The 26,316-nt window shown below is 35.8% G+C and overlaps 2 protein-coding genes across 5 annotated transcripts in view; one reads left to right on the top strand and one right to left on the bottom strand.

The window, feature by feature from the left end:
- The first annotated feature begins 4,467 nt into the window (after positions 1 to 4,467).
- On the top strand, positions 4,468 to 25,652 carry LOC115222324 (fibroblast growth factor receptor 2-like). Its single transcript, XM_036511423.1, is given in 3 exon segments — positions 4,468 to 4,834; positions 22,120 to 22,715; positions 25,641 to 25,652. Coding segments are annotated over 3 exon segments (975 nt in total).
- The window catches only part of LOC115222117 (protein O-linked-mannose beta-1,2-N-acetylglucosaminyltransferase 1), a 136,320-nt gene continuing 133,979 nt past the window's right edge, over positions 23,976 to 26,316 (bottom strand). For all 4 annotated transcript variants that reach the window (XR_005003052.1, XM_029792245.2, XM_036511252.1 and 1 more), the window contains one exon: positions 23,976 to 26,258. Coding sequence is in view for 3 of the 4 variants with exons in the window: in XM_029792245.2 (XP_029648105.1) it covers positions 26,186 to 26,258 (73 nt within the window). In the remaining variant the exon portion in view is untranslated. The remainder of the gene's footprint in view (positions 26,259 to 26,316) is intronic.

Raw genomic sequence — 26,316 nt, 5'->3', positions numbered from 1 at the left:
AAAGTATGGGAAACTGCTTTTATAAATACACTAATGTCAATATTCTGAAAACAGCACTACACTGAGGTCGACTTTACCTTTCATCCTTTCGGGGTCGATAAATTTAAGTACCAGTTGCGTACTGGGGTCGATCTAATCGACTGGTCCCATCCCCCAAAATTTCGGGTCTTGTGCCTTGAGTAGGCAAATAATATTTGTAAACAATGTGATAAGTCTCCGGTAATTTTATTTCATGTAAATAACTCTTATTTAGCTGTAATTTTTAGCACACCTTACAACCACCAGTGTTTAATGCAAATGCGATAAACAACACGTTACATGCGATAAACACATTACAATTTTACAGAAAGATTTAGACGAATTAGATGAAAGTTCTCCGGTGATTCCTTTTCTTGTAAATAAATGTTTATGTTAATTTAAAAGAGAAAAACAGTTGATTTTAAATCTCTGAGCGAGATGTTGGCAAATAAACTTTAATTTAAAAGATTTATCAAAACATCTTATTTAGCTGTTATTTTTAGCACATCTCACAGCCATCTGAATGCTCAATGACAAAAAGAAACAAACATAACCTAGACGGCGAGGTGACTGTCTGCCAGTAGAGAGGGAAAGAGTAAAGAATGCACGGTGCTGACTAGAAAGGAAGAAAAGATAAAGGTGGCTCTGCTCTGATTAGCTATATGCAAATGAGTTCATTACTGGGGTCCGAAACTCTCGTGGGGAAAAAATGGCACACATGCTAGCTACACCACTGGTGTTGCCTAGCATTTAAAGTGATTGTGTGGCTTCTAGTTTTGTGTTCTTCCTATTTAGGCAATAGGGAGGTGTGATAATGTTTTTTGACGTGGAGTTATTGTCTGTTGAAAGAGATGACTTCCATTAAAGGATGTTTTGTGGGTATCTGTTCATGAAATCAGTGCATATTTGGTGTGACATTGCTTATGTGCGAGGAGGAACTGAGACCGATGACATATACGTAGAAATGGAATTGATGGCAAGTAGTTTGTTAATGTAAAACAAGAAGAGTTCTTTAACAAAACCGAACTCTGACGCACACACTGACGGGAAACCTGCCAATCCAAGCGATGAAGGGTGAATAAAGCCGATAGGCGGGACGTTTTGCCAAGAAATCTGTGAGATAGACCCGGCCAAAAGCTTTGTTCATGTCGTTAGCAACAACACTGCTTCCAGCAATTTTTCGAGGGTGAAAGTCCGCTGGTAATTGACATAGGATAATTGATCTTCAGCAGATTTGGCATTCAAAGGTCGTAGTGTTGGTCATTAAAATTAATGAGAGAAAGAGAGAGAAGGGGAGAGTTGGGAGAGAGAAGGAGAGAGAGAGAAATGGGAGAGTGAAGTTAGAAATGGTTGTAGCTGTTGTTAACGGTTGTCTACATCATCTTTAGGGTGTTGGAAATGAATGCAATGAATCGTTCATTGACAGAAGGTGGGGGTTACCTTTTGGGAAAACGGACTCAGCATGTTTGGAAATAACGGGTTATATCCCCGTGAAAAGAGAGAGAGAGAGAGAGAGAGAGAGAGAGAGAGAGAGAGATGGAGAGATTGAAAGAGTTTGTTGGGTATAGGAGTTAGTATGAAACGCATTGTATGAAGTATACTGAACATTATTAAAGCCGTGGATTTTGTTATTTTGAAACGACAGATAATTTTGCATTTGAAGTTTATATGAGTGTGGTGGAGTGGAAACGGTTTGTATAGAGGGAGATTTGTATGAGAGTACACATACATACATACATACATACATACATACATACATACATACATACATACATACATACATAGGTACATACATACACACATGCACGACACACGCTCACACACACACATTTATATCAGAAGTTGAGAGTAAGACAAAGAAATTATGGCATGACCTGAAAGCAGTGTTAGAGAAAGACTTTAATCACGGTTTCTAAACCAAACTAAAAGAATATACTTACGTGTATCCACATGCACGTGCTTCCATTTAGATGCGTATACGTGTCTCTTCGTGTCTTTGTTTTTGTTTTTTAGACATAAATATTAAAATATTTTTAGACATATATATTAAAAAATCGTTAGCACGTCGGCCAAAATACTTTGCAGCATTTTGTCCGTCATTAAGTTCTGAGTTCAAATTCCGCCGAGATTGACTATGTCTTTCATCCTTTCGGGGTTGATAAAATAAGAAACAGCTGAGCACTGGGGTAGATATAATCGAATTACCCGTCCCCCGACTTAGCCCCTCCCCCGAAATTGCTGGCTTTGTGCCAAAACTTCAAACCAATATTTAGACATAAATAATTAAAATCATTTGAAGATATTCTAGCCCTACGTTCTTTACATTCAAACAACGTGTCTCAGACTAGACTCTCTGCTAGGCAGGGGGAACCTTTTTGGAGAAGTGGGCAGCAGGAGACATGGGTCATCATTTCGCGGGGTGCGCAACTAAAAAATGGTATTTTCCTTCTGAAATGTGTGTGTGCCATTCAGAAAGTCCCGTGGGCCGCAGTTTGACCATGACTGTTCTACACACATTCTTTCAAGACTTCTTATAATTTTTTTAATGGAGCAGGCGTCGCTGTGAGCTAAAAAATTTGCTTCCAAACTACAAGGTTTTGGATTCAGGTTCACTGCTTGGCGACTTGAGCAAGTGATTTCTGTGACAGTCCCTGGCTGACGACCAAAGTTTTGTGAGTGGATTTGGTACACAGAAACTGAAAGAAATCGGCCATGTATGTGTATGGGTGTGCATCAATGTGTATGTCTGTGTTTGTGCTGTGTTTGCCTCCGCCACTACTTCACAACCAGTATTGGTTCGTTTACGTCCCTGTAACTTAGGGGCTCGGCGAAAAAGACTGATAGAATAAGTACCAGACTTAAAATAAATAAGTAGTGGGGTAGATTTGTTCGACGAAAAAACTCATTCAAGACGGTGCCTCATCATGGCCGCGGTCCAGTGCCAAAAACAAGTAAAACAAAAATAGAAAAAAAGGTATCTCAAATTCCCTATATAACTATGTGATTCCGTGTTTTATTCCAGTTCGAGGGGTTTTCCCCCAATGATAAATATTTTTGACAGCTTTTTGGAAGTACGCGATCTGAAACGACTCCTACCACTTTGGTGTCAGCAAACATTGACAGGTGAGATGTAAACGAAGAACAAAGAGTAAAAGAATAAAAGAGGGAAATAAGAGATATAAAATCTGACAGAGAAATTAACTGTACTTTTTCTTTCTTTTCTTCTTTATATGTATGTACGTATGTGTGTGTGCGTGCGTGCGTGCGTGTGTGAATGTGTGTGAATGTGTGTGTATATATAGAGAAATTGACAGACAGATAAATAGATAGATAGAGAGGTAGATAGATAGAGAGAAAGAGAAAGAGAGAGAGCGAAAGAAAGAAAGAAGGAAAGAAAGAGAGAGCGAAAGAAAGAAAGAAGAAAAGAAAGAAAGAAAGAAAGAAAGAAAGAAAGAAAGAAAGAAAGAAAGAAAGAAAGAAAGAAAGAAAGAGTATGTAGGGTTGTATATATTCTTCATGTTTCAGTTGGCCATGCTGGGGTATTGTCTTGAAGGAGTTTAATCGAACGAAACGACCCCTGTAACTTTTTTTTCTTCTTCAAACCTAGCACTTATTCTATCGGTCTCTTTTACCGAACTACTAAGTTACAGGGATGTAAACACACCAGCATCGGTTCTCAGGCGGTGATGTGGGACACACTCACACAAACACACACACACATATAAATATGACGGGCTTCTTTCAGTTTCCGTCGACCAAATCCATTCACAAGGCTTTGGTAGGACCGAAGCTATTGTAGAAAGCACTTGTCCAAGGTGCTATGCAGTGGGACTGAACCCAGAAGCATGCGGTTCGGTAGCAAACTTCTTACCACACATGCGCACGTGTGTGTGTGTGTGTGTTATCATATTGTTATTATCATTAATTTGTTCTGTTATTTTCTACGCAGGTAAACGAACTATATATTGAATATCCTCTTGAAGAAAATTGAATCTAAAATTAGCCTTCATCAATTAAAATTATTTTCCACGCTCTGAAAACAGTTTATTTTTCTCCCCTTCTTTGTTTTCGAACAACGGTACCAGAATAAATGTGAGTAGCCTTATTTGGGGAATGAGATAATGTGATTGTAGATATAAATCCGGTGTATTATTTGTTTTTATATGTAACGGGTTTTTCATTCGCGCTCGTACTAGGATTCCAGTGTGTGACACCCATATAAACACGCCTACTTCAGCTAATCAACAGGTGTGTCTGAGCATGTATGTGTGTGCTGTACGTAATAGATTAGATTAAATAGGAGTAATATAAAGCGTTGAAATCAGTCTATCAGTTGCAATAAGCCAGGTTGGTGAGATAACAGCTGTTCCCGACTTTGTTACCTAAGAAGAGCAAAGACATCTTTAAATACAAATTTACAACTCGTGAGAAAAACTTACCGAACTCAAAATGCTGATGCGAGATGTCCTGTACAAGCTAACGGCTCGTGGCAAAGTCGAACATGCAGCTATCTATAACTTTAACGGAGAAAAAATTGCCAACACTGATGGAGTCGAGTTAAGTGTCAATGAGATCAAATCTTTAATGCAATGTCTCACGGATCAAAAAAAGCAGCTGATACAGATGAAACTGGCAGGCAACTCATATACCTGCATGCATCATACAACACCAAATGCGTTCGTCGGTAGAGCTGATCAAACTCTTTTTGTGGCTTGCAAATGTAAAAAGAGTCTTGTCGTGGGACTAGCGCACACTGACTCACCCGGTTCTTGTATCTATGAAATAACAAAATTCGGTTCACAGATTCGACAGCGAGGTTATTGAAAGGAAGAACTTCTTAGCGTGATTTTATTTCATGAACATTCAATTCGTCATTCATTCTACATGCATTTATTTATTTCAAAACCTTACTTGCTTTAAAAGTAAACATCATGAAATAAGGAATTTATGCTTTGAAACAAAGAACAAGCACGTTCGTGGCGATAACTGAAAGTGAATTGTTCCCAAAAGTGACAGTATTGATTTTAAGATTCTCATTGAAAGGAATACATCTTTGAAAGTCTGTAGGAGTACAACATATTTGACTTTAAAAAAAAAAGAAAGAAAAATTGATCAAGCCCGAATGAAATTGAGCTTGCGAAAAAGAAGGAAATCTTTTTGTCGAATCTGAAGCAACAATTTCTTATCCAATTTGCAGAAATTCAAGAGTATATTGGAAGAAAAAGAAGGAGAAAGAAAAGGTTTTCATCGTAAGAAATTGAGAGTTAAAAGGCAGTTTCATATGCTCTTCATATGATATCATTCGCAAAAAAAAGGAATCTTTTATTCTTTTTTCTTTTTTTAATCAATGTAAACAAAAACAAATTCTTGCTATGTCTCACTGTTGACAATTTATGACCAACGGATTTTCTGTGGAAATTATGCAACGAATATTTATTGAATTGAAATTATATATATAATATAAATGTGTTGTCTATTATTTGTAGAAATCCATTTATGAAAATTTATATTTATTAATTCCAACAACTACTGCACTGCATTAAAATACAATAATTACATCATGAACATAATGAGTTTAGAGTTTAAGGGAAATAACTCTTAATGTGTTTTTTTTTTTTTTTTATCTCGTTTGGAATAAATTGCTGAGGGTGGGGTGAAAAAGCCGGAAAAAAAAAAAAATTCAGCTGTTTCGAAGAGGTAAATAAATTTTAGCATGAAATTTTACTGAAATTTGTTTGTAAAAATACAACGAAAGGGGAAAAAAATTTAAAAACCAAACTAAATAGAAGAAAGGATTTGTGGAGAGAAAAAAGTTTCGGGATTTGGTTGATACCAACAAACCAAACAATAATATGATCAGTTGAAGAAAAAGAAAAATGTTTGGCTAATGACAACATCATTGAAAAAAAAAAAGTTGTATGGGGGTGGGGAGGAGACCGAGTGAAGATGAGAGGAACAAAGAGACGGAGAAAGAGAACGAGGAAAAAACTGAAAAATGGTAAATAAAACATGCTTACATCATTTGCAATATCGTTTTGTTGAAAAAAATAATAATTAAACGAATGTAGATATAACAATATAGTTGATGTGACATTCTACCGCAACGTAATTGTTTTAATTAAGAAAAAAAAAAAAGAGAGAGAAAGACAAAATATATTGAAATTGATGAAATAACTGTTTTCCAGTTTGACAATCAAAATAAACTTGCGTATTGTGATTCAAATACTTCAATTTTTGCTTAAATATTTTTAAAGCTTGTAACATAAACATTTTCCAGTATTTCAGTGGTTATCGAATGAAAAGTAAAATGATTTACGCACAGAGATACACATACTCACATACTCACATACACATTTCCTCACAACATTACTTATTAAATTTAAAAGAAATGATCAAATAAAACAAAATGAAACTTTTACAGATAGTTTTCGTGTTTTGTCACTGTTTAAGTTCAGTCTGATTCGTTGGAATTTGTTTTAAGGGAAAAGTGCTTTTGTTAACCTACGCAGAATATGTTATTTGTTAAAAGGTCTGAGATCAAAGACTATGTTTTGGAATAGCTGTCCCTCGAAGTCACACATTTCGTTAGAAAGGAACGGGGTATAGACAGGGTACAGAAGTGTGGAGCGTAGAAGTGCAACATACATACATACATATATATATATATATATATATATATATATATATATATATGACAAATGAAGAATACGCACACCACTCGTTTTCGGCGGAAACCTAAACCCTAAACACCGGGCGTGCATATTCTTTACCTTCGCCTATATGGATATATATATAATCAAAATAAGCAACAAGGATATCCAGAGGTAATGCATTACCTCTGGATATCCTTGTTGCTTATTTTGATTATAATCACCCCATTTTGAATTATATGGATAATGCCATACTAAATTCTGGTGCCTTTAACTTAAGTACCATATTCAATTGAATCTATCTATCTATCTATCTATCTATCTATCTATCTATCTATCTATCTATCTATCTATCTATCTATCTATCTGTCTGTCTGTCTGTCTGTCTGTCTGTCTGTCTGTCTGTCTGTCTCTCTCTCTCTCTCTCTCTCTCTCCTCTCTCTCTCTCTCTCTCTCTATATATATATATATATATATATATATATATATATTCAAAAAGCAATAAAGATTCAAGTTAATTTAAAAGAATTTACTTGAATATGGTACCTAACTTAGATGCACCAAAAAAAACTATACTGTTTTAACAATACAGTAATGTGGGGTGATTATAAGCGAGAAAGAAGCAACAAGAATGGATAGGTTTTTAGTACAATCGTTTCATACAAGGACAGGCTTTATTAAAAGTTGTAAAAGTTGTAATAAAGCCTGTCCTTGTATGAAACGATTGTACTAAAAACCTATCCATTCTTGTTGCTTCTTTCTCGCGTATATATATATATATATATATATATATATATATATATATATATATATATATATATATATATATATATATCTTTTATGCTCTTTCTCTTCTAGTTTCAGTCATTGGACTATGGCCATGCTGATTGCACTGCCTTGAAAAATTTGGTCGAATAAATCGACGCAGTATTTCAGTATTCCCAGTAGTATCAAGGTACCGTGAAGTGAGGATGGCACTTCGAGGGCCAGCTATCCAAAAAGTGCCACCTTTTCAGTGTACAGATCACTGTACTATTCAATGAACGAAACTATTCGATGTTGAAAATGGAATGGACTCTATGTTGTACCTAGGGCTCATTTCCTCTGGAGATCTTTTGAATGTAGCATATCACTTTCACTTTCTAGTATAAGTTTGTTTCATGGGTGCAAAGAAAGAGATGAAAGAGATTGAAAGAGTTTGTTGGGTATAGGAGTTAGTATGAAACGCATTGTATGAAGTATACTGAACATTATTAAAGCCGTGGATTTTGTTATTTTGAAACGACAGGAGATAATTTGCATTTGAAGTTTATATGAGCGTGGTGGAGTGGAAACGGTTTGTATAGAGGGAGGTTTGTATGAGAGTACACATACATACATACATGCATGCATACATACATACACACGTGCACTACACACGCTCACACACACACACACACACATACACACACACACACACACACACACACACATTTATATCAGAAGTTGACAGTAAGACAAAGAAATTATGGCATGACCTGAAAGCAGTGTTAGAGAAAGACTTTAATCACGGTTTCTAAACCAAACTAAAAGAATATACTTACGTGTATCCCCATGCGCGTGCTTCCATTTATATGCGTATACATGTCATTCTTTTTTACATTTTACAATGTTCTATGGCCAGAGTTATACCGTATTTGATGCCATGAAAGACGCACGGGCATATTCAACGAGCCACAATTTCAGCGGAGTATATTCAGGAAAAATAAGTTTTTAGTGCATTAAAGCTTATGAGAACCGCAACTTGCTTATTGGAGCCGGAACGATTTTTTAAAACAATTTTTTGGGGGGTGAGGAGCGTTTTATATGTCGTCAAATATTGTGATTTTATTTATATATATATATATATTATATATATATATATATATATATATATATATACTCTTTACTCTTTTACTTGTTTCAGTCATTTGACTGCGGCCATGCTGGAGCACCGCCTTTAGTCGAGCAAATCGACCTCGGGACTTATTCTTTGTAAGCCCAGTACTTATTCTATCGGCCTCTTTTTGCCGAACCGCTAAGTGACGGGGACGTAAACACACCAGCATAGGGGGACAAACACAGACACACAAACACACACACATATATATATACATGTATACGACAGGTTTCTTTCAGTTTCCGTCTACCAAATCCACTCACAGGGCTATAGCAGAAGACACTTGCCCAAGATGCCACGCAGTGGGACTGAACCCGGAACCATGTGGTTGGTAAGCAAGCTACTTACCACACAGCCACTCCTGCGCCTATATATATATATTATTTAGATGTATCAGAGTTAATTTAGATCAATGAATGTACGACTTCACTTTCACTTTCGCCGGTCAGCTGCTGGTATTGTTTCCGTTGACGGCTGGCGAAGTTTTATAAATTCATATTATTTTTTTTTTTCTTGAAGTCGCCCAAGTAATCAGCTGATATATTTATATGTTTATCTACTTATTTATTTATTGGTATGTTGTTAATTTTTGTGGTTGATGTTGAATTTATGCTGTATCACACACACACGCATGTTGTTATTTGGCGGGGAGGATGGTCATCTTTTGCCAATTAAACTTACGCACTATTTATTTCATCTTCACATTAGTTTTCATATTATTATTATTATTATTATTATTATTATTGAGTGAGAGAGCAGTGCATGACATCAAAGTGACACTGGGGTAAAATATACGAAGCCCAGTATATCCATCATGACTACCCGTCTGATAAGGGTACACTAGGCACATGCAACACAACAATATGAGCGCCAAATAGTGATCTCATAAAAAGATAAACAGCACATGACCTTGCATGTGGGGCCCAGTTAGAATTTTCATCTGGTCGAGTAGTCTATCCCGCTCAAAAGGTCCCTGAATAACGGTTGTTTAAGGATGTTGAACGAAACACCCATGTTTCCAGAGGTGAATTATTCAGACCCCAAAGAATCCCTCTCAACACATGGCTATGATGCTCCCTGCTTACTTCTGCTCGTGATCAGAGATGCACATATCGTCAGCTACTAAGGGACATGCTCAACGGGTTGTGGTCAAACAACTGACAAGCAAATCTGTAGTATTGAGCAGAATATTTGTTGTAGCCCATCTTTTATACCAAGAATTATTATTATTATTATTATTATTTTAGTTTATTTGTTCACCAAAGTTCTTTCGTCACTCATTCTGTGATTTTTTGAACCAAATATTTCAGCAACAACAAAAATTTAATTCATAAATCCTTGCATACAACAAACAAGCTGGCTGCTGCTTGCACAACTTTGACATCAATGTAAATTTCAACTATCAGTTAGACAAATGCGAAAGTCAGAGTATTGTTATTGAAAGATTTAAGGCAGCGAGCCGGCAGAATCGATAGCACGCTGGACAAAATGCTTAGCAGCTTTCTTCCGTCTTTACATTACATGTAGGTGGCATTCCGTTGATTACGATGAAACGACGTCGAGGGTTCCAGTTGATCCGGTCAACGGAACAGCCCGCTCGTGAAATCAACGGGCAAGCGGCTGAGTACTCCAGACACGCATAACCTTTAACGTAGTTCTCAGGGAGATTCAGCGTGACACCGAATGCGACAAGTAGACTGGAGCAAAGTGAAATAAAATCTCTTGATCAAGGTCACAACGCGCAGTCGGGAATCGAACTCACAACATTACGATCGCGAACCGAATACGCCTAACTACTAAACAACGCTTCAAATTCCATCTTTCATCCTTTCGGAGGAGATAAAACCAGTACCAATTGCACAATGGGGACGATGTAACTGACTCACACCTCTTCCTTCAAAATTTCAGCCCTTCTGCCTATAGCAGAAAGGATTATTACAGGAAGATTTAACTAGGGCTTCTAGCAGATGAAACGACCATATAGAGAGTCCATCACAAAATAAAATAATGGAAATTACAGAATTAATAATAATAATAATAATAAATGGCTTCTGATCTTAACTAACTGAAAGTGCTATGTACATTGTTTTGTCTTAATATAAAAGATGGTCTACTGCAAATATTCTGCTCATTACCACAGATTTGCTTGTCAGTTGTTTGACCTTAACTAGTTGAGCATGTCCCTTAGTGGCTGATGATATGTGCATCTCTGATCATGAGAAGTAGTGGGGGAGCATCATAGCCGTGTGTTGAGAGGAAATTTTGGAGATTTGAATAATTCACCTCTGGAAGCAGAGATGTTTCATTCTTCATCATCCTTAAGCAACCTTTATTCAGGGACCTTTTGAGTGGGATGGGCTATTCAACCTGAAGAAAATTCTAACTGGGCCCCACCTGCAAGGTCATGCACTGTTTATCTTGATATGAGATCACCTTAATAATAAACTAATAACAACAACAACAATAATAATAATAATAATAATAATAATAATCATCATCATAATCTTTTCTACTATAATAGGCACAAGATATGAAATTTGGGGGAGTGGCATAATTGATTAAATTGACCCCAATACTCAGATGGTACTTATCTTATCAACCCTGAGAGGATGAAAGGCAAAGTTGAAATAAGAATAATAATAATAATGGTGATAATAATAATGATAATAATAATAATAATAATAATAATAATAATAATAATAATAATAATAATAATAATAACAATAATAATGTAATTAAAAAATGTCAAACATTTTGGTGCAAGACTTTTGGCCCACCCTGTATATTATACACACTTTAATAAGGCATTTTAGTTTTGGAATCTTCAGCTTTGGATTCAGTTCAGATTTACTGATGAATCAAATCAATAATTTTATTGCGTCTGGGGAGAGTCATTCTGTTTTAGTGCCTTATTATTTAACACACTCACTGGTTCAATTTCCACTCACTTAGTTATTTATTCGTTCTACAATTTTTGTTGCATCTTGCAACCTTTTCAATAGTCGTTGACAATAATGATTAATGCTTAACAATAGGAATTTCATAAGATAAATCATAATTTCATGAGGAGTGATAATATGCTTTTCAATTTCTCAACACCTACCATCATCTTCATACATTTGTCACTGTGCCATTTATATTAAGCATTTGCTTTTATTTTTTTATTTTTTGTTAAGTAACTATTGAAAGCTTCTTCGAAATGAACCACTTGTTATCTTCCATTCTTTGCTTGGCATAAGACCAAAAAAGGATTGTGTGTGTGTGTGTGCATACCAGATATTTAGCAACATTGATGAAAATCCATAACATGGTTCACAATATAGTGGTCGAATACATTTGGTAATAATTCTATTTCATTACATGAACACCAGTTGTTATAGTACATTATTGATCCCTAAGCAGTTTATATTTCCTGTAATATTGAGCTGTGTGTCAGCCTTTTATTTACTAATTACTTAAATATCTCCAAATACCCATTTACTTTCAGTATATTAGCCACTTGCATGCTTCCACACCCTGTTATTTGATTCAACAGTATCCCTTAGCCCTTGGGTGCTTTTGGTAGTGTCCACACTGTTGCAAGGCCTCTGGTTTGATGATAATTTCCTCCCACGGTCATTGCCTCTGAGAGGCCAACACTCGAAAGGAGCTCAGCCACTTTGCCTCTGTGAGGCCCACTGCTCGAAAGGTGCTTCAGAGATCTTGGTCATTGCCTTCATGAGGCCCAACACTCAAAAGGTGTTTTTTACATGCTACCGGCATGGGTACCAGTTACGAGACTTCAGCATCAGCCATTGGCATTACCCTTCCTCCTCTGAGTGATTAAGAGAAAAAAATAATAACAATAAACTTGTTTTTCATATTGTTTTGATATTTTTAGATTTTAAACATCTTAAGATGGAGTTTTTGTCTGGGGGTAGTGTGAACTAGACACAAGCTAGGACTTACTCAACTCTGGCTGGATCACCTGGATGAAGGTGTCTGATGTTGAAAGACCCAAAATGCCTAAAGACTCCAGGAAACATTATTATCCAGTTGCATCACAGAATTATGTATAGAAAAAGCATGGATAATCTCAGTTAATCAAAGTTTCTACAGTTCATCATATATACATATATGAGGCCAAGTGAAATCGCAGTCATGGATGATGCTGGTGTCACATAACTGGTACCCATGCCCATGGTACGTAAGAAGCACCTTTGGCAGCAATGACTGACATCTTTGAACAGCTTTCGCGCATTGGGCCTCACAGAGGCAAAGTGGCTGAGCTCCTTCGAGTGTTGACCTCTCAGGGGCAATGACTGAGACCTTTGGCAGTTATGTTGTGCTTGAGATGAAGACCCATCAAGCCAAGTATAATCGCAGTTGTGACAGATATGGGCCTCGGAGGCAATGACCAAGACATTTAAAGCACCTTTCAAGCATTGAGCCCCATGGAAGCAAAGTGGCTGAGCTCCTTTCGAATGTTGGGCCTCACAGAGGCAATAAACAAGACCTTTGGCATTATGTCATGCTTGAGAAGAAGACCCATCAAGTTAAGCAAAATTGGAGTTGTGGCAGATACCGGTGTCACATAAACGCACCCATTACATTCTCAGAGTGGTTGGCATTAGGAAGAGCCTCCAGCCGTAGAAACCATGCCAAATCAGACTGGAGTCTGGTGCAGTGTTCCAGCTTGCCAACTTTGGTCAAACCATCCAACCCATGCCAACATGGACAACAAACATTAAATGATGATGATGATTATGATGAGGTCCGATTGTATTTACATTTAGTAGACATATTGTTACATTCAATTACTCTTGTCTAAAAAACAAGAATTCTAAACAACTGGTTATAAGCCAACCTTCCCATTTAAACAGAATGATGTTGAGAAACTGGCCTTTTAAAATGAAATTCTTCCATGGCTGCCAAATAAAATGATAGCAGTTTGAGCAAGTGGAAGTGATACATTATACTTTTCCACCACACTTCTGTTGCTTTAAAGAAAAAAGAACCACTATGTCAGATATGTCTAAACACTTTTTATTTCAGGTTTACTCATCTAGTGCTGAACTGGGGCTAAATAACAACTAATACTTTCAAGGGTAACAAGCATTGTAAACTAGGAACATAATTCCTGGCAAGACTATTCTGAAACATGAATTTAACTCTTCAGCATTCAGATTTCTTTGTCAAATGAATTACTTATTTATTCAGGTTGTTTTGAATTAATCATGCATTATCTTGAAGCTTCAAGATTTAAATGGTGTACTTGTATATTTTTAGGATGACATTGTAAGGTAGGTGTGAGAGGTTGGATCTCGTCAGCTTTAACATAAAACATGCAGAATATTTAGGCTGGATATTGCCAGATTAAATTATGATTATAGTTATTTCATTTCACTTATTCCATTAATGCTCTTGAGAAATACATAAAAACCACAAATTCTCATTTCTTGGTCTTGGACCTTAATGTATCTGCCAAGGAGGTAGACAGTACAGAAAAGATATGTTCCCAGGAAGTAGTACCCATTAGTACCCATTACTTGGCTTTGATTCCTAGCCATAGCTGCTTTATTATTATTATTATTATTATTATTATTATTATCATTATTATTATTATTATTATTATTATTATTTATAATGATTTGATGTCGCTAATATTTTGAGAAAAAATAAGTAGTTGTTATTTAACTCCATGTGAGCCCTAGCTGAGATGTCTTCTAATCAAAAGTCATTCCGGCTATGACCATCCCATCGTTTATCTCAGATGACATTATTGAAGGTGTCAGTCTTTCTTGTCTAATGGTTATAAGTTGAGAGATTTGGCTGTTATTTTTAATATGCTGATGGTCCATTTAGGAGTGCACATTGGTTTGCTATTCAGTATGTCATAATCTTAATGGTGAGTTGGTCTAGTCCATTCTTCTTTTATGTTTGGAGTTCAATTGCCACCAAGGAGGAGGAAGTGGTCTCGTTTTAGGTTCAGGCATGTCTGTGTGGTAAGAAGTTTGCTTCCCAACCACATGGTTCTGGATTCAGTTTTATTATGTTACACATCGGGCGAATGTTTTTATGATAGTCTCAAGTTGGCCAATACCTTGTGAGCAAATTTGGTGGATGGAAACTGAGAGAAGCCTGGTGTATATATATATATAAATCTATGTGTATGTGTCTTTGTGTCTGTGTTTGTCCTCCACCATTGCTTGACAACTTGTGATGGTTTGTTTGCATCCCTGTAACTTAGTGGTTTGGCAAAAAAGATTTATAGAATAAGTACCCAACTTTACAAAATGGTATTGGAGTCGAGTCATTCGACTAAAATTCTTCAAGGTGGGGTCCCAGCATGGCTGCAGTCTAATGACTGAAACAAGTAAAAGATAAAACATAAAATGTTCTGCCCTTCCTTCAGTAAGTATCAGTGAAACACTGGGTCAAATGAATGCATTAGATGTCCCCTCCCCAGAACCAGATGCTGACATTAGGACAATTAGCGAACCACAAAAGGTGCAAAACTCAGAGGAGTGCAGTGCACTCTTAACCTTTCAGGGTCACAGATTTTATACAAATTGTTTTAAGAAAAAACATGACAATATGCAAACATAATAGTTAATTGTTCATAACAGTTCAGAGTTCACTGTTAGTTCATAACCAGTTCATTGTTTTAAATACTAACAAAACTGTCAAACTTAATTTAAATTGGATCACAGTCATCATCATTTTATGTGTATTTTCCATGCTGGCTAGGATGGACAGAGAGTGATAGTCCAAGTCAGTCCTTATTTGGAATTACCATCTTCCTAGATAAGAGGGCTACAATGTTCTCTATTTTATACATTTTTGGCGGTATTTATTTATAGCTAAATTCTCTTCTTAATGCAAACAACTTTATAGGTCTAAGTTTGTTGCTTTTCATTTTTTCTTTATTTTCTTTTTCTTTTTTTTTTTTTTTACAAAATGTCTTTTTGAAAATCTAAGGTAGAAATTTTATCTTTCTGTGGAAATGTGTGAAGGTTGATTGACTCAAGGTGACAGAATAGTTTGGCATAGATCCAGCTCCACTTTTCATGAATTAACCTTGTGTCTTTTATAAAGCATTATTTTATCTAGGACAGAGAGGTTCAAGGCTACACATCACTATTATGTCATTACTTATTGCTATCAATGATTAGAGTTCATTTAAATAGATAACAGCAATATCTGGGATATTAGCACAACACATCTTCACTACCATCCTGCTTTCTCTCTTTCCTGAGGTAGCCATAAATCTCCTCTTCAGCAAAACACCTGTTTCTATGCCTCTAGCATATTTCAACCCCTTATCACAAAGCTGCACTTCCCTTAATATTACTCTGCCTCTCAGTCAAGGGATCTTTGTGTTGTATTTTACTGAGACCTTACCAGTGTTGGTCCATGTAAAAAGCACCCAATATACTCTGTAAAATGGTTGGTGTTAGGAAGGGCACCCAGTTGTAAAAACCATGCTGAAACACACAATGGAACTTGGCACAGTTCTCTGGCTTGCCAGCTCCTGTTAAACCATCCAACCAATGTCAGTATGGAAGGAGGGCGTTAAATGGTTATGATGGTGATATCCTTGTTTGTCCTCTCTATGTTTAGCCCCTTGTGGGTAATAAAGAAATAGGTTATGATGGTGATATTTTGTTGTTCACTTTTTTTTTCTTTGTAATTATTTCAGAATTTTAAGTGATCTTCTGACAGAAGGGATAAACTATCAAAGGGTAAGACAAATTGGTTCCAAACAGGTACTTGGAGAAAGCATTTAATATTTTACTGAAACTCTGCCATGGATATATATGTACACTTACAATTGTGAGATCATGGTTTCAATTACCAGACCAACTGTGTCTTGTGTTCTTGAGCAAAATACTTCATTTCATGTTGCTCCAGTCCACTCAACTGTAAACAGGTAACCCTGCAACAGGGGGAATGTCGACCTGCTTGCTTAGCCAGTGGGTTGGCATCATTCAAATGCTAAAAGTGATGCAAAGTGCATTGTGACCAGTGATGTATAGCATCAAGTTGTCTGGTTGATTACACAAGATAGATATACACATAAGTATATAGTATGCAAATAAGTATATATATCATCATCATCGTCGTTTAACGTCCGTTCTCCATGCTAGCATGGGTTGGACGGTTCGACCGGGGTTCTGGGAAGCCAGAAGGCTGCACCAGGCTCCAGTCTAATCTGGCAATGTTTCTACAGCTGGATGCCCTTCCTAACGCCAACCACTCCGTGAGTGTAGTGGGTGCTTTTTACGTGCCACCTGCACAGGTGCCAGGCGGGGCTGGCAACGGCCACAGTCAGATTGGTGTATTTTATGTGTATATATATATATATATGCGTGTGTGTGTATGAATGCATGTATACATATTATACATTTGTATATATATATAAGGATAGATATTTAGAGCTTTATCTATTTTGCACCATTAAAAATGAATTATTTTCATGTCTCCTGAAGTTTCTAAATTCTTATGACATAAATATTAATTACATATATATATATATATATATATATATATATATATATAATATATATATATATATATATATATGTAATTAATATTTATGTCATAAGAAACTAAAAACTTCAGGATTTATTTATAGCTAAATTCTCTTCTTAATGCAAACAACTTTATAGGTCTAAGTTTTGTGCTTTTCATTTTTTCTTTACTTTCTATCTTTTTTTTTTTTACAAAATGTCTTTTTTGAAAATCTCTCTCTCTCTATATATATATGTAATTAATATTTATGTCATAAGAATTTAGAAACTTCAGGAGACATGAAAATAATTCATTTTTAATGGTGCAAAATAGATAAAGCTCTAAATACCTATCCTTTTGGATCTCCTACCTCTTGCTTCCAGATGAAACAGAAGACCATCTTTCTTCTCAAAACTTGCACACTTTTGGATGTAAATTCACTTCACATATTTTCTAACTTGGACTTTCTCACCTATGTGTGCGAGGATTACACACCTTATCCCTCTCCCCTGCAGCTCTCCTTTTTTATCCCACCTCAACCACTCATTCAAATTTCTTGATAAGTGTGAATTCCCCCCAAAAGTCAAAGACAGGTATAATATTCCTTGTTCAAAAATGTGGAGGCAGATAAGATGCTAGTAATTACAGTCAGCAATGTCATAGAATGAATTATCAGAAGAAAACTAATTACATTCAGCATGGCTTTAATCCTTTACTATTCAAACTGGCCCAAATATTCTACCTGTTTTATGTTCAAACCAGCCTCTCACACTTACTCTAAAATGACATTCATCATCATCGTTTAGCGTCTGTTTTCCATGCTAGCATGGGTTGGACGGAAATTCTAAATATATAACAATCATGTCATCAAAATCTCAAAGCTACAAGTTAATGAATGATTAATTGAAAACAATGTGAATAGATAAGCATTACATTCTACAGAATAACCTGAATGCTAAAGGCTTAAACCTGAAAGATGCAGCAATATGACTGAGTGCTGAAATACTTTTGACTCTGGGAAGGTTTTCAATGAAGTTGATCAAGGATCGTGTGTTGCAAATTGCATGATCCCAGCTAAGTGGAGAAATTAGAATAGCTGCATCACTTATTTAGAGATAGAAGTTAAATGGTTGCAGCCAATGGTGTTCTCTCAAACAAGACACTGATCTTGGGTGGAGTGTCACAGGGAACTGTCTTGGAGACTTGGTTGTTTGTGAAGGCTCTATAAGATATGCACTCAGTTATACAAACAGGCACCCTCACTAGCTATGCTGATGATATCAAACTATAACAGGCAATAAAGAACAACATGATCTTAATACAATCTACAAGTGGGCTGAAGACAATAACATATGATTAATCACTGGAAAATTACAAGATCTTTGTTATCAGTCCACAAACATTCGGCAAGTGAGATACACAAGATTTGGAGGGATTGCAGTTCCAGAGTTGCTCTGTGTGTGTGACCTGAGGGCAGATATGATGTATCTTTCCATGTACATTTTACCACGATGACAATGGAGTATATAGTGATAGTAGGGCAGATCCTGAAATTCACATGAGAGAAATACAGGAAACTGTGCTGCTTTGAGGGAGAACATTTGTCCCTTAACTACCTAAATTACTATTCATTACTATAGTAACCAAATAGTATTAAAACTAACAGCAGGCCTAGCAGAAATCCAATGACACATCATGAAGTTGATCACCTCAGTACAACAGGAAGTTACCAGGAGAGGCTGAAAACATTAAAACCCTACCCTTGAATACAATACAGGGTAACATACATAATGACCTATACTGGATGATCCTTGAAGGGCTCACACCAAACTTAGGGAGTGAGAGGTACATATTTTGTTAATATTATTATCTAGTCTGTACTTCACTCCCATTCTTGAAGTGTTGATTTAAGTCTTTCAAATGTAGAAATATTCAAGTGTTTGAGTCATTCAGAATTTTAAGAGGAAATAGTGGTGTTTATTTCTCCTTCACATTCATGTCCACAACCAGCTCTATTGAAGACTTGCACAATATGCTTCTCTGCCTACTTTCATTACCAGCCCAGCCTGCAATATATGTACAGGTATGTTGTCTGTATATGTCTCCTGTGTCATCTTATGCTTATGTATACATGTGTAAATATGTGCGTATATGTATTGTTGTGCATATAAGTTTGTAAACGTATCTTTATGTGCCTATATATATATATATATATATATATATATATATACACACACACACACATATACATAAGTTTGTATCTAAGATATTATGTATGTGTCATCATCATCATCATCATCGTTTAATGTCCGTTTTCCATGCTAGCATGGGTTGGACAGTTCGACTGGGGATCTGGGAAGCCAGAAGGCTGCACCAGGCTCCAGTCTGATCTGGCAGTGTTTCTACAGCTGGATGCCCTTCCTAACGCCAACCACTCCGTGAGTGTAGTGGGTGCTTTTTACGTGCCAGGAGAGGCTGGCAATGGCCACGATCGGATTGGTGCATTTTACATGCCACCGGCACGGAAGCCAGTCAAGGTGGCGCTGGCATCGGCCATGATTCGGATGGTGCCTTTTACGTGCCACCGGCACAGAAGCCAGTCTAGGCGGCGCTGGCATCAGCCACGTTCAGATGGTGCATTTTACGTGCCATCGGCACAGGGATCACAACTGCAGTTTCCATTGATTTTGATGTTGGTGTACTTGACTCACATATATATTTATGTGGCTGTGTGGTAAGAAGTTTGCTTCACAACCACACAGTTCTGGGTTCAGTCATACTGTGACACCTTGGGCAAGTGTCCTCTACAATTACCCTGAGCTGACCAATACCTAGTGAGTGGATTTATAAGATGAAAACTGAAAGAAGCCCATCATGTGTGCATTTGTTTGTCCTCACCACCATCACTTCATGACCAGTGTTGGTTTGTTTTCATCTGCATAACTTAGTGGTTTGGCAAAAAGTGACCAACAAAATAAGTAATAGACTTTAAAAAAATGTACTGATATCAATTTGACTAAAACCTTTCAAATTGGTTGCCCAGCATATCTGCAGAGAAATGACTGAAACAGATTTTATATATATATATATATACATACAGACACACACGCACGTGCGATATACATATACCCATGGGAAATCTCTAAATCTCCTGTATGACAGATGTTCTACTGTGCTAACCTTTGACTTTTTCTTTCCGAAAGAATTTTTCAACCTAATAATAACATGCTATTGCTTATAGCTTTACGAGAGCCTCAAGATTCGAAACAAAGAATTATTTCACATTCTCTCAAAAGTTTATAAAATACCTGTGTGTGTGTGTGTTTACATTTGCACTTCTCTGAAAGACTTTCAGCTAGGACAGTGATTTTGTTTCTCCTGTCAACATACCACCCACTAGTTTTTGTACTTTTGAAGATGTGTGAAATAAGAGGATCCTTACTTGTAAAGCAGGTAAGGGTTAGCAACAGGAAGGGCTTTCAGCTGTAAAATCCCCAGCTAGCATCATCATCATCATCATCATCATCATCATCGTTTAACGTCCGCTTTCCATGCTAGCATGGGTTGGACGATTTTGACTGAGGGCTGGCGAACCAGATGGCTGCACCAGGCTCGATAAAATGAATGCAAAAAATGAAAATATGTGTGCGTTTGTGTGTGTATATATTATATATCCATGCTGTGCAGACTTTATCAGTGAATATTATGTTAAGTACTGAAGATCTTGAAGTGATTTGAAACAACTATATAAGTAGGCATTATCTTCCTAAGCACAGCACATTACTTCATTTGTCTCAATTTCAGCTTAATGTAACATAGGTACTACCTATTTTAAGTAGTTAGTGATTAGAGTCTAGCAGTTATAAGGAATTTCCTTTAACAGGGCATAAATATATACAAATTTTAAAAACTGATTTACATTAAGATAGAAATGTCTGATAAATGAATGTATATGTGGGTGATAGTGCGCTGTGCAGGTACATAGATAAAGTACCAAATCCTTGATAAAATAGCTATCTAAACACAGAAAACATATGTTCCAAGAACAAGCTGATGTCAATATCTTTAAATTGACCCAATACATGCTAGCATTTGTGTGTAAAAGACAAAAATCTCAAACCATGAAAATATTTATTTACAGAAGATTTAAAATACATGATAAGGAGATTATTTTTCAACAAGTAATTAGCTACAGGTTTTCTGAAAAAGGAAAGATTAACAAGAGGTGAATTACATGAATTTCATCAACATTACAAACGAAGACATTCATTCTCTATGAACAAAGATACAGTTGGCTCCCTTGTTAAAATGACACAAAACGTTTTTTTGTTTTTTCAATACCATTCCATGATAGGTCACTTAACATTAAGTTTAGTATTAATGAATGAATTGGGAAACAAAAATTAAATGCATAAATAAATGGAAAATGGTGTTCTGTTTTAATCTCACTTTAATGTTTCTGGCTAAAGTCCAAGTTATCTTAGATGAATTCTTCTCAGATGAAATGTACCACTGTGTGGAAATGAATGTAACAGCATTACTGAAATTGATGATGATGATTATATTGACAAATGTGTGAGCAGAAAGAAAATAATTTGGGACAATAGCATTGACTTTTATTGCGAGGAATGAACTGCATTTAGTCATAGATTTATGAGTTTGTTTTTAAACTATCTAATGAATGAAGTCCTAAATAAAAGTTTGAAGAACCAGACTAAAGGCAGGGAAGAAATATTTTCAATGAGAAGTACTAACTCAAGACAAAATTAGTCACACAAATAAAACAAACTCACAGCAAATGGAAACATTGTTTTCATATTCACATCAAAATAGCTCACACAACTATGTTCACAAACAAATTTAACCTGATATCATGGCTACACAACCATACTACATTGACTGACACAAACAAGATATTATTACCACACTGAGAGAAACTAATCAACTGGTCACTTATATCAAATATGGTTATTGTTGTTTATGCTCCCCATGGTAACCTTAGAGATTTTCTATGTGACCATCGACCTCCTGTAGGGTGAGGAGATACCTACGAACGACCCGTAGCTTCCAGATCTCTCACTCAGAAAGACCTCATTTCATTCTCCTATCAAGTAGCAAGAGGAATGGAATATTTAGTATAAAAAAATTGTATTCACAGAGATCTTGCTGCACATAATGCATTAGTAGCAGAAAATTATGTATTAAAGATTGCAGATTTTGGATTGACATGGCATCTTCAAAATATTGATTATTACAAGAAAACTACAAATGGTCAGTTGCCAGTGAAATGGATGGCGCCAGAAGCTTTATTTGACAAAAAATATACCACAAAAAGTGATGTGTGGTCTTATGGAATCCTTCAGTGGGAAATATTCACATTAGGAGGCAATCCTTATCCCTCAATCCCAGTAGAAGAGCTGTTCAAGTTGCTGCGAGACGGCCACAGAATGGAACAGCCACCATATTCTTCAGATGAAATGTATAGTATAATGCAAAATTGCTGGACACAAAAGTCGGAAGACCGGCCTACATTTTCAACACTGGTGCAAGAGATTGACAAGATCCTCACGTCATTACTAAACGAGAAATACCTTGAAATAGAAAGTCCGACGAGTACAACGTCAGACAGAAAGCTCGTGTGTGTATATATACTCTTTTACTTGTTTCAGTCATTTGACTGTGGCCATGCTGGAGCACCACCTTTAATCGAGCAACTCGACCCCGGGACTTATTCTTTTGTAAACCCAGTACTTATTCTATCGGTCTCTTTTGCCGAACCGCTAAGTGACGGGGACGTAAACACACCAGCATCGGTTGTCAAGCAATGCTAGGGGGACAAACACAGACACACAAACACATACATATATATATATATATACATATATACGACGGGCTTCTTTCAGTTTCCGTCTACCAAATCCACTCACAAGGCATTGGTCGGCCCGGGGCTATAGCAGAAGACACTTGCCCAAGATGCCACGCAGTGGGACTGAACCCGGAACCATGTAGTTGGTTAGCAAGCTACTTACCACACAGCCACTCCTGCGCCTATATATATATATATATATATATTCACTCATACATAAACATAACTACATTGGCTGAACAATCAAGCTTTGTTAATCCAATGTTTACTCTCAAACTTGTATACTCCTGCTGTTACCACTGAGTGCATATCTTATAGAGCCTTCACAAACAACCAAGTCTCCAAGACAGATCCCTGTGACACTCCACCCAAGATCAGTGTCTTGTTTGAGAGAACACCATTGGCTGCAACCATTTAACTTCTATCTCTAAATAAGTGATGCAGCTATTCTAATTTCTCCACTTAGCTGGGATCATGCAATTTGCAACACACGATCTAGTGTAACAGGATGAACTAATAACTGAAATTCTATGTAATTGATCAACATTTTCATTGTTTAATCCAATAAACTTCCAGATGTTGATAAAATATGGTTTAAGTCCTAAATATTAGGACAACATGGTTACAATAAAATTAGGATGAGCACAGCTGCAAATAGTAACCAAATGCTTCAGTTGATCTCATATGGCTATGCCATAGGTCAGCTTAAGAAGAGCTGATTCAATTTAACCAACAGCAAAATAACAAGAGTCAACAACAACAAATCTACAATCAACAGAAGTTGAGACCAGACAACAGAAGAACTTACAAACACAGAAAACAAGACATGTTCAATCAATGAATTTCATTCATGAATAAAAAAAATTGAAGGGTTTAGAAAAATAGTTTCTTTATCATGTGTTTCTTTTATTCTTGATATTGTATATTTCAAAAGAAAAAAAAAAGCAAGAATGGCAGATAACATAATAAACAAATGGCAAATAATAGCAAAAGAAAATAAAAAAAATTAAAGCAAGATATTGTGGCTACTTTTTTTGTGTGTGTGTAATTAATAATAATTTGTTTAATTAGGGGTCATGTCATTGTAAAATTCAAGGTGGCTTCTAAAGGGACACATCAGAGTGCTAACAGTAGAATATGAACTTATGAATCAAAATCCACAAATCCAGTATTTCTCCAGCTATCACTAGAATTGTGGTGGAGGTGGTAATGATGATGATAACAATGAAGATGATGACGATGATTATGATTATGACTAAATTTAAACAACTTAGACTTTTGGCAACTTAACGTCTTCAGATTTAGATGAGAGGAAATAGAATGAACAAGAACAACAAAGATATGATAAACAAAGGGATAAGGCTTAAGATCGTTTCATCATCAACAATATCTAACACAAGATTATATAACAGATGTAAAGACCAACTATATCAGTAAGGAACTTCAATGTGTCGAAGTAAAAAATAAGTACTTTTTGTATGTTGACATAGATTTTGTTGTTATAAATTTTAAACCATTATTGTTCCCATATCCTTCTTTAAATGTTCATTTGATCTAAATTCTACCCCTAAAATAAATAATAAATCTATAACGTCCAAGAATCTAAGGCATATATCAGATCCAGGAATGACAACTCCAACACATGAAGCATAAACTACAAGTTCATCCATGTTAACCTGCTTTTTTTAAACAGTCTTTGCCCTGTTACTGTTCTCTTCTTGATCTTCTGTTAACCACCAAAATGTAAAAGACCTCAGTTAAGATAACAAACATACAACTCTGATCTTCTGCAATAACATAACTTGCTTAAACCAAACATTTCCGGAGATACTACATTTAGATGGTTTCCACCTAAAATAAGCAGCTGCTTATTTTGTTCAGAGAAGAAAACATCCATCCTCACTTATATCTTAGTGGGAAGATAAAGATAAAAAAAAGCTTTAAGTTAATCTATCTTAAGAAATGTTTTTAGTCATTTTTCTTACAATCTTGATTAAAATAAACATTTATCAACAGACTCAATAACAAAATATTTTAATTGAAACTCATTTAACTGCAACTTTAAAAATCATAGAAAATACAGTGTACCTTCTCTGTACTGAACTGAAGGAAAAACTCTAAAAATACGTCCAGAATAATCTGCTATTTATAGCAGTATATTTCCAAAGGAATACAGCAACTCTGTTTATAAAACAAAGCATTGCTTCAAAATTAAACCTAACACAGCAATAATAAGAACTTTATGTTGAAGCTTACTCTTCACTGCTACTGTCTAATAGTATGATTAGATAAATTAAATCACATGGCTAGAATAAGCACAGGACGGATCTGACATCAACAGATTACCATAAGTTTAAGACTCTAAAAGAATCCTATAAGCAACAATTCACTTGGATCTGAATATAACAGAACAGAACAGAACAAGTTAAGTTGTCAAAAGATAAAAGTAGCCAAAAAGCTTAATAAACAAATATTGTTGGTTTGGATAAACAAAAGATTGTATATGAAGCTACAAAAAAATAAAAAATCAAGATGGCATAAAACCTAATAACCTCTGAATGGAATGCTTTGGTTAGAAATATAATTCTAAAAAGAAATTAAAAACCAAAATATAAGCAAAATGAAGAATATGAAAATATGTTTAATATTTTTGAGTGAAATATCAAATTTTTTTGTTTTCTTTTCTTTATTTTAGAAATGGTTCTGAAGTTTGAATAAAATAAAGACAATTTTGAACAAGAATTGTGTTTGAAAGTGTAGAAAAATAAGCATCTGTCTATATAATGTTCTGATATACAAGTTCGAGTTTACAGCAAGTTCAGTCAAAAAGAAACACATTTATTGCTGGTGCACCAGCTGTTGCCAAATTCTCTTTAGAGACTTGTGGAGAGAGATTTTGACAAAGGCAATGAGTAACTTTTGACAGTTTCATTACAAAATAGTTGCCACAGTTAGTGGAGGATGATAAAAAGTTTATGGAAAGACAAAGAGTGTCTTCAGTCACGACATCATGGCTGGTAGGCAGCTGGTATATATTCTTCTATTTGGCTAACAGCAATATATTCATTGACCGTTGTTAGCCATTTTCCCTGATTTAGCTTGCGGTGAATGACCAAGAAAATAAAAATTTAAATAAAAAAAGGGAAAATCCCTTAACAGGAAAAATTTAAACAAAAAAATGGAAGTAAGTGTTGCACCAAAATAAACAAAAAAAACCCCCCAACAAAAAAAAAAAAAACATCACTGTCCGTCTTTCCGAAATGGAACACTGTCATTCAAATAGATAGGCAGGACGTTGGCAGGCATATATTCCCTGGAAAGAAATATAAGGTAAAATAAGATAACATGCAAGTGATACAAGTTATACTTGG

Source organism: Octopus sinensis, linkage group LG19 (genome assembly GCF_006345805.1).
Source record: "Octopus sinensis linkage group LG19, ASM634580v1, whole genome shotgun sequence".
Taxonomy (NCBI): Eukaryota; Metazoa; Mollusca; class Cephalopoda; order Octopoda; family Octopodidae; genus Octopus; species Octopus sinensis.
Note: the sequence above shows the minus strand (reverse complement) of the source record. Positions and strands in the feature narration are given on the sequence as shown.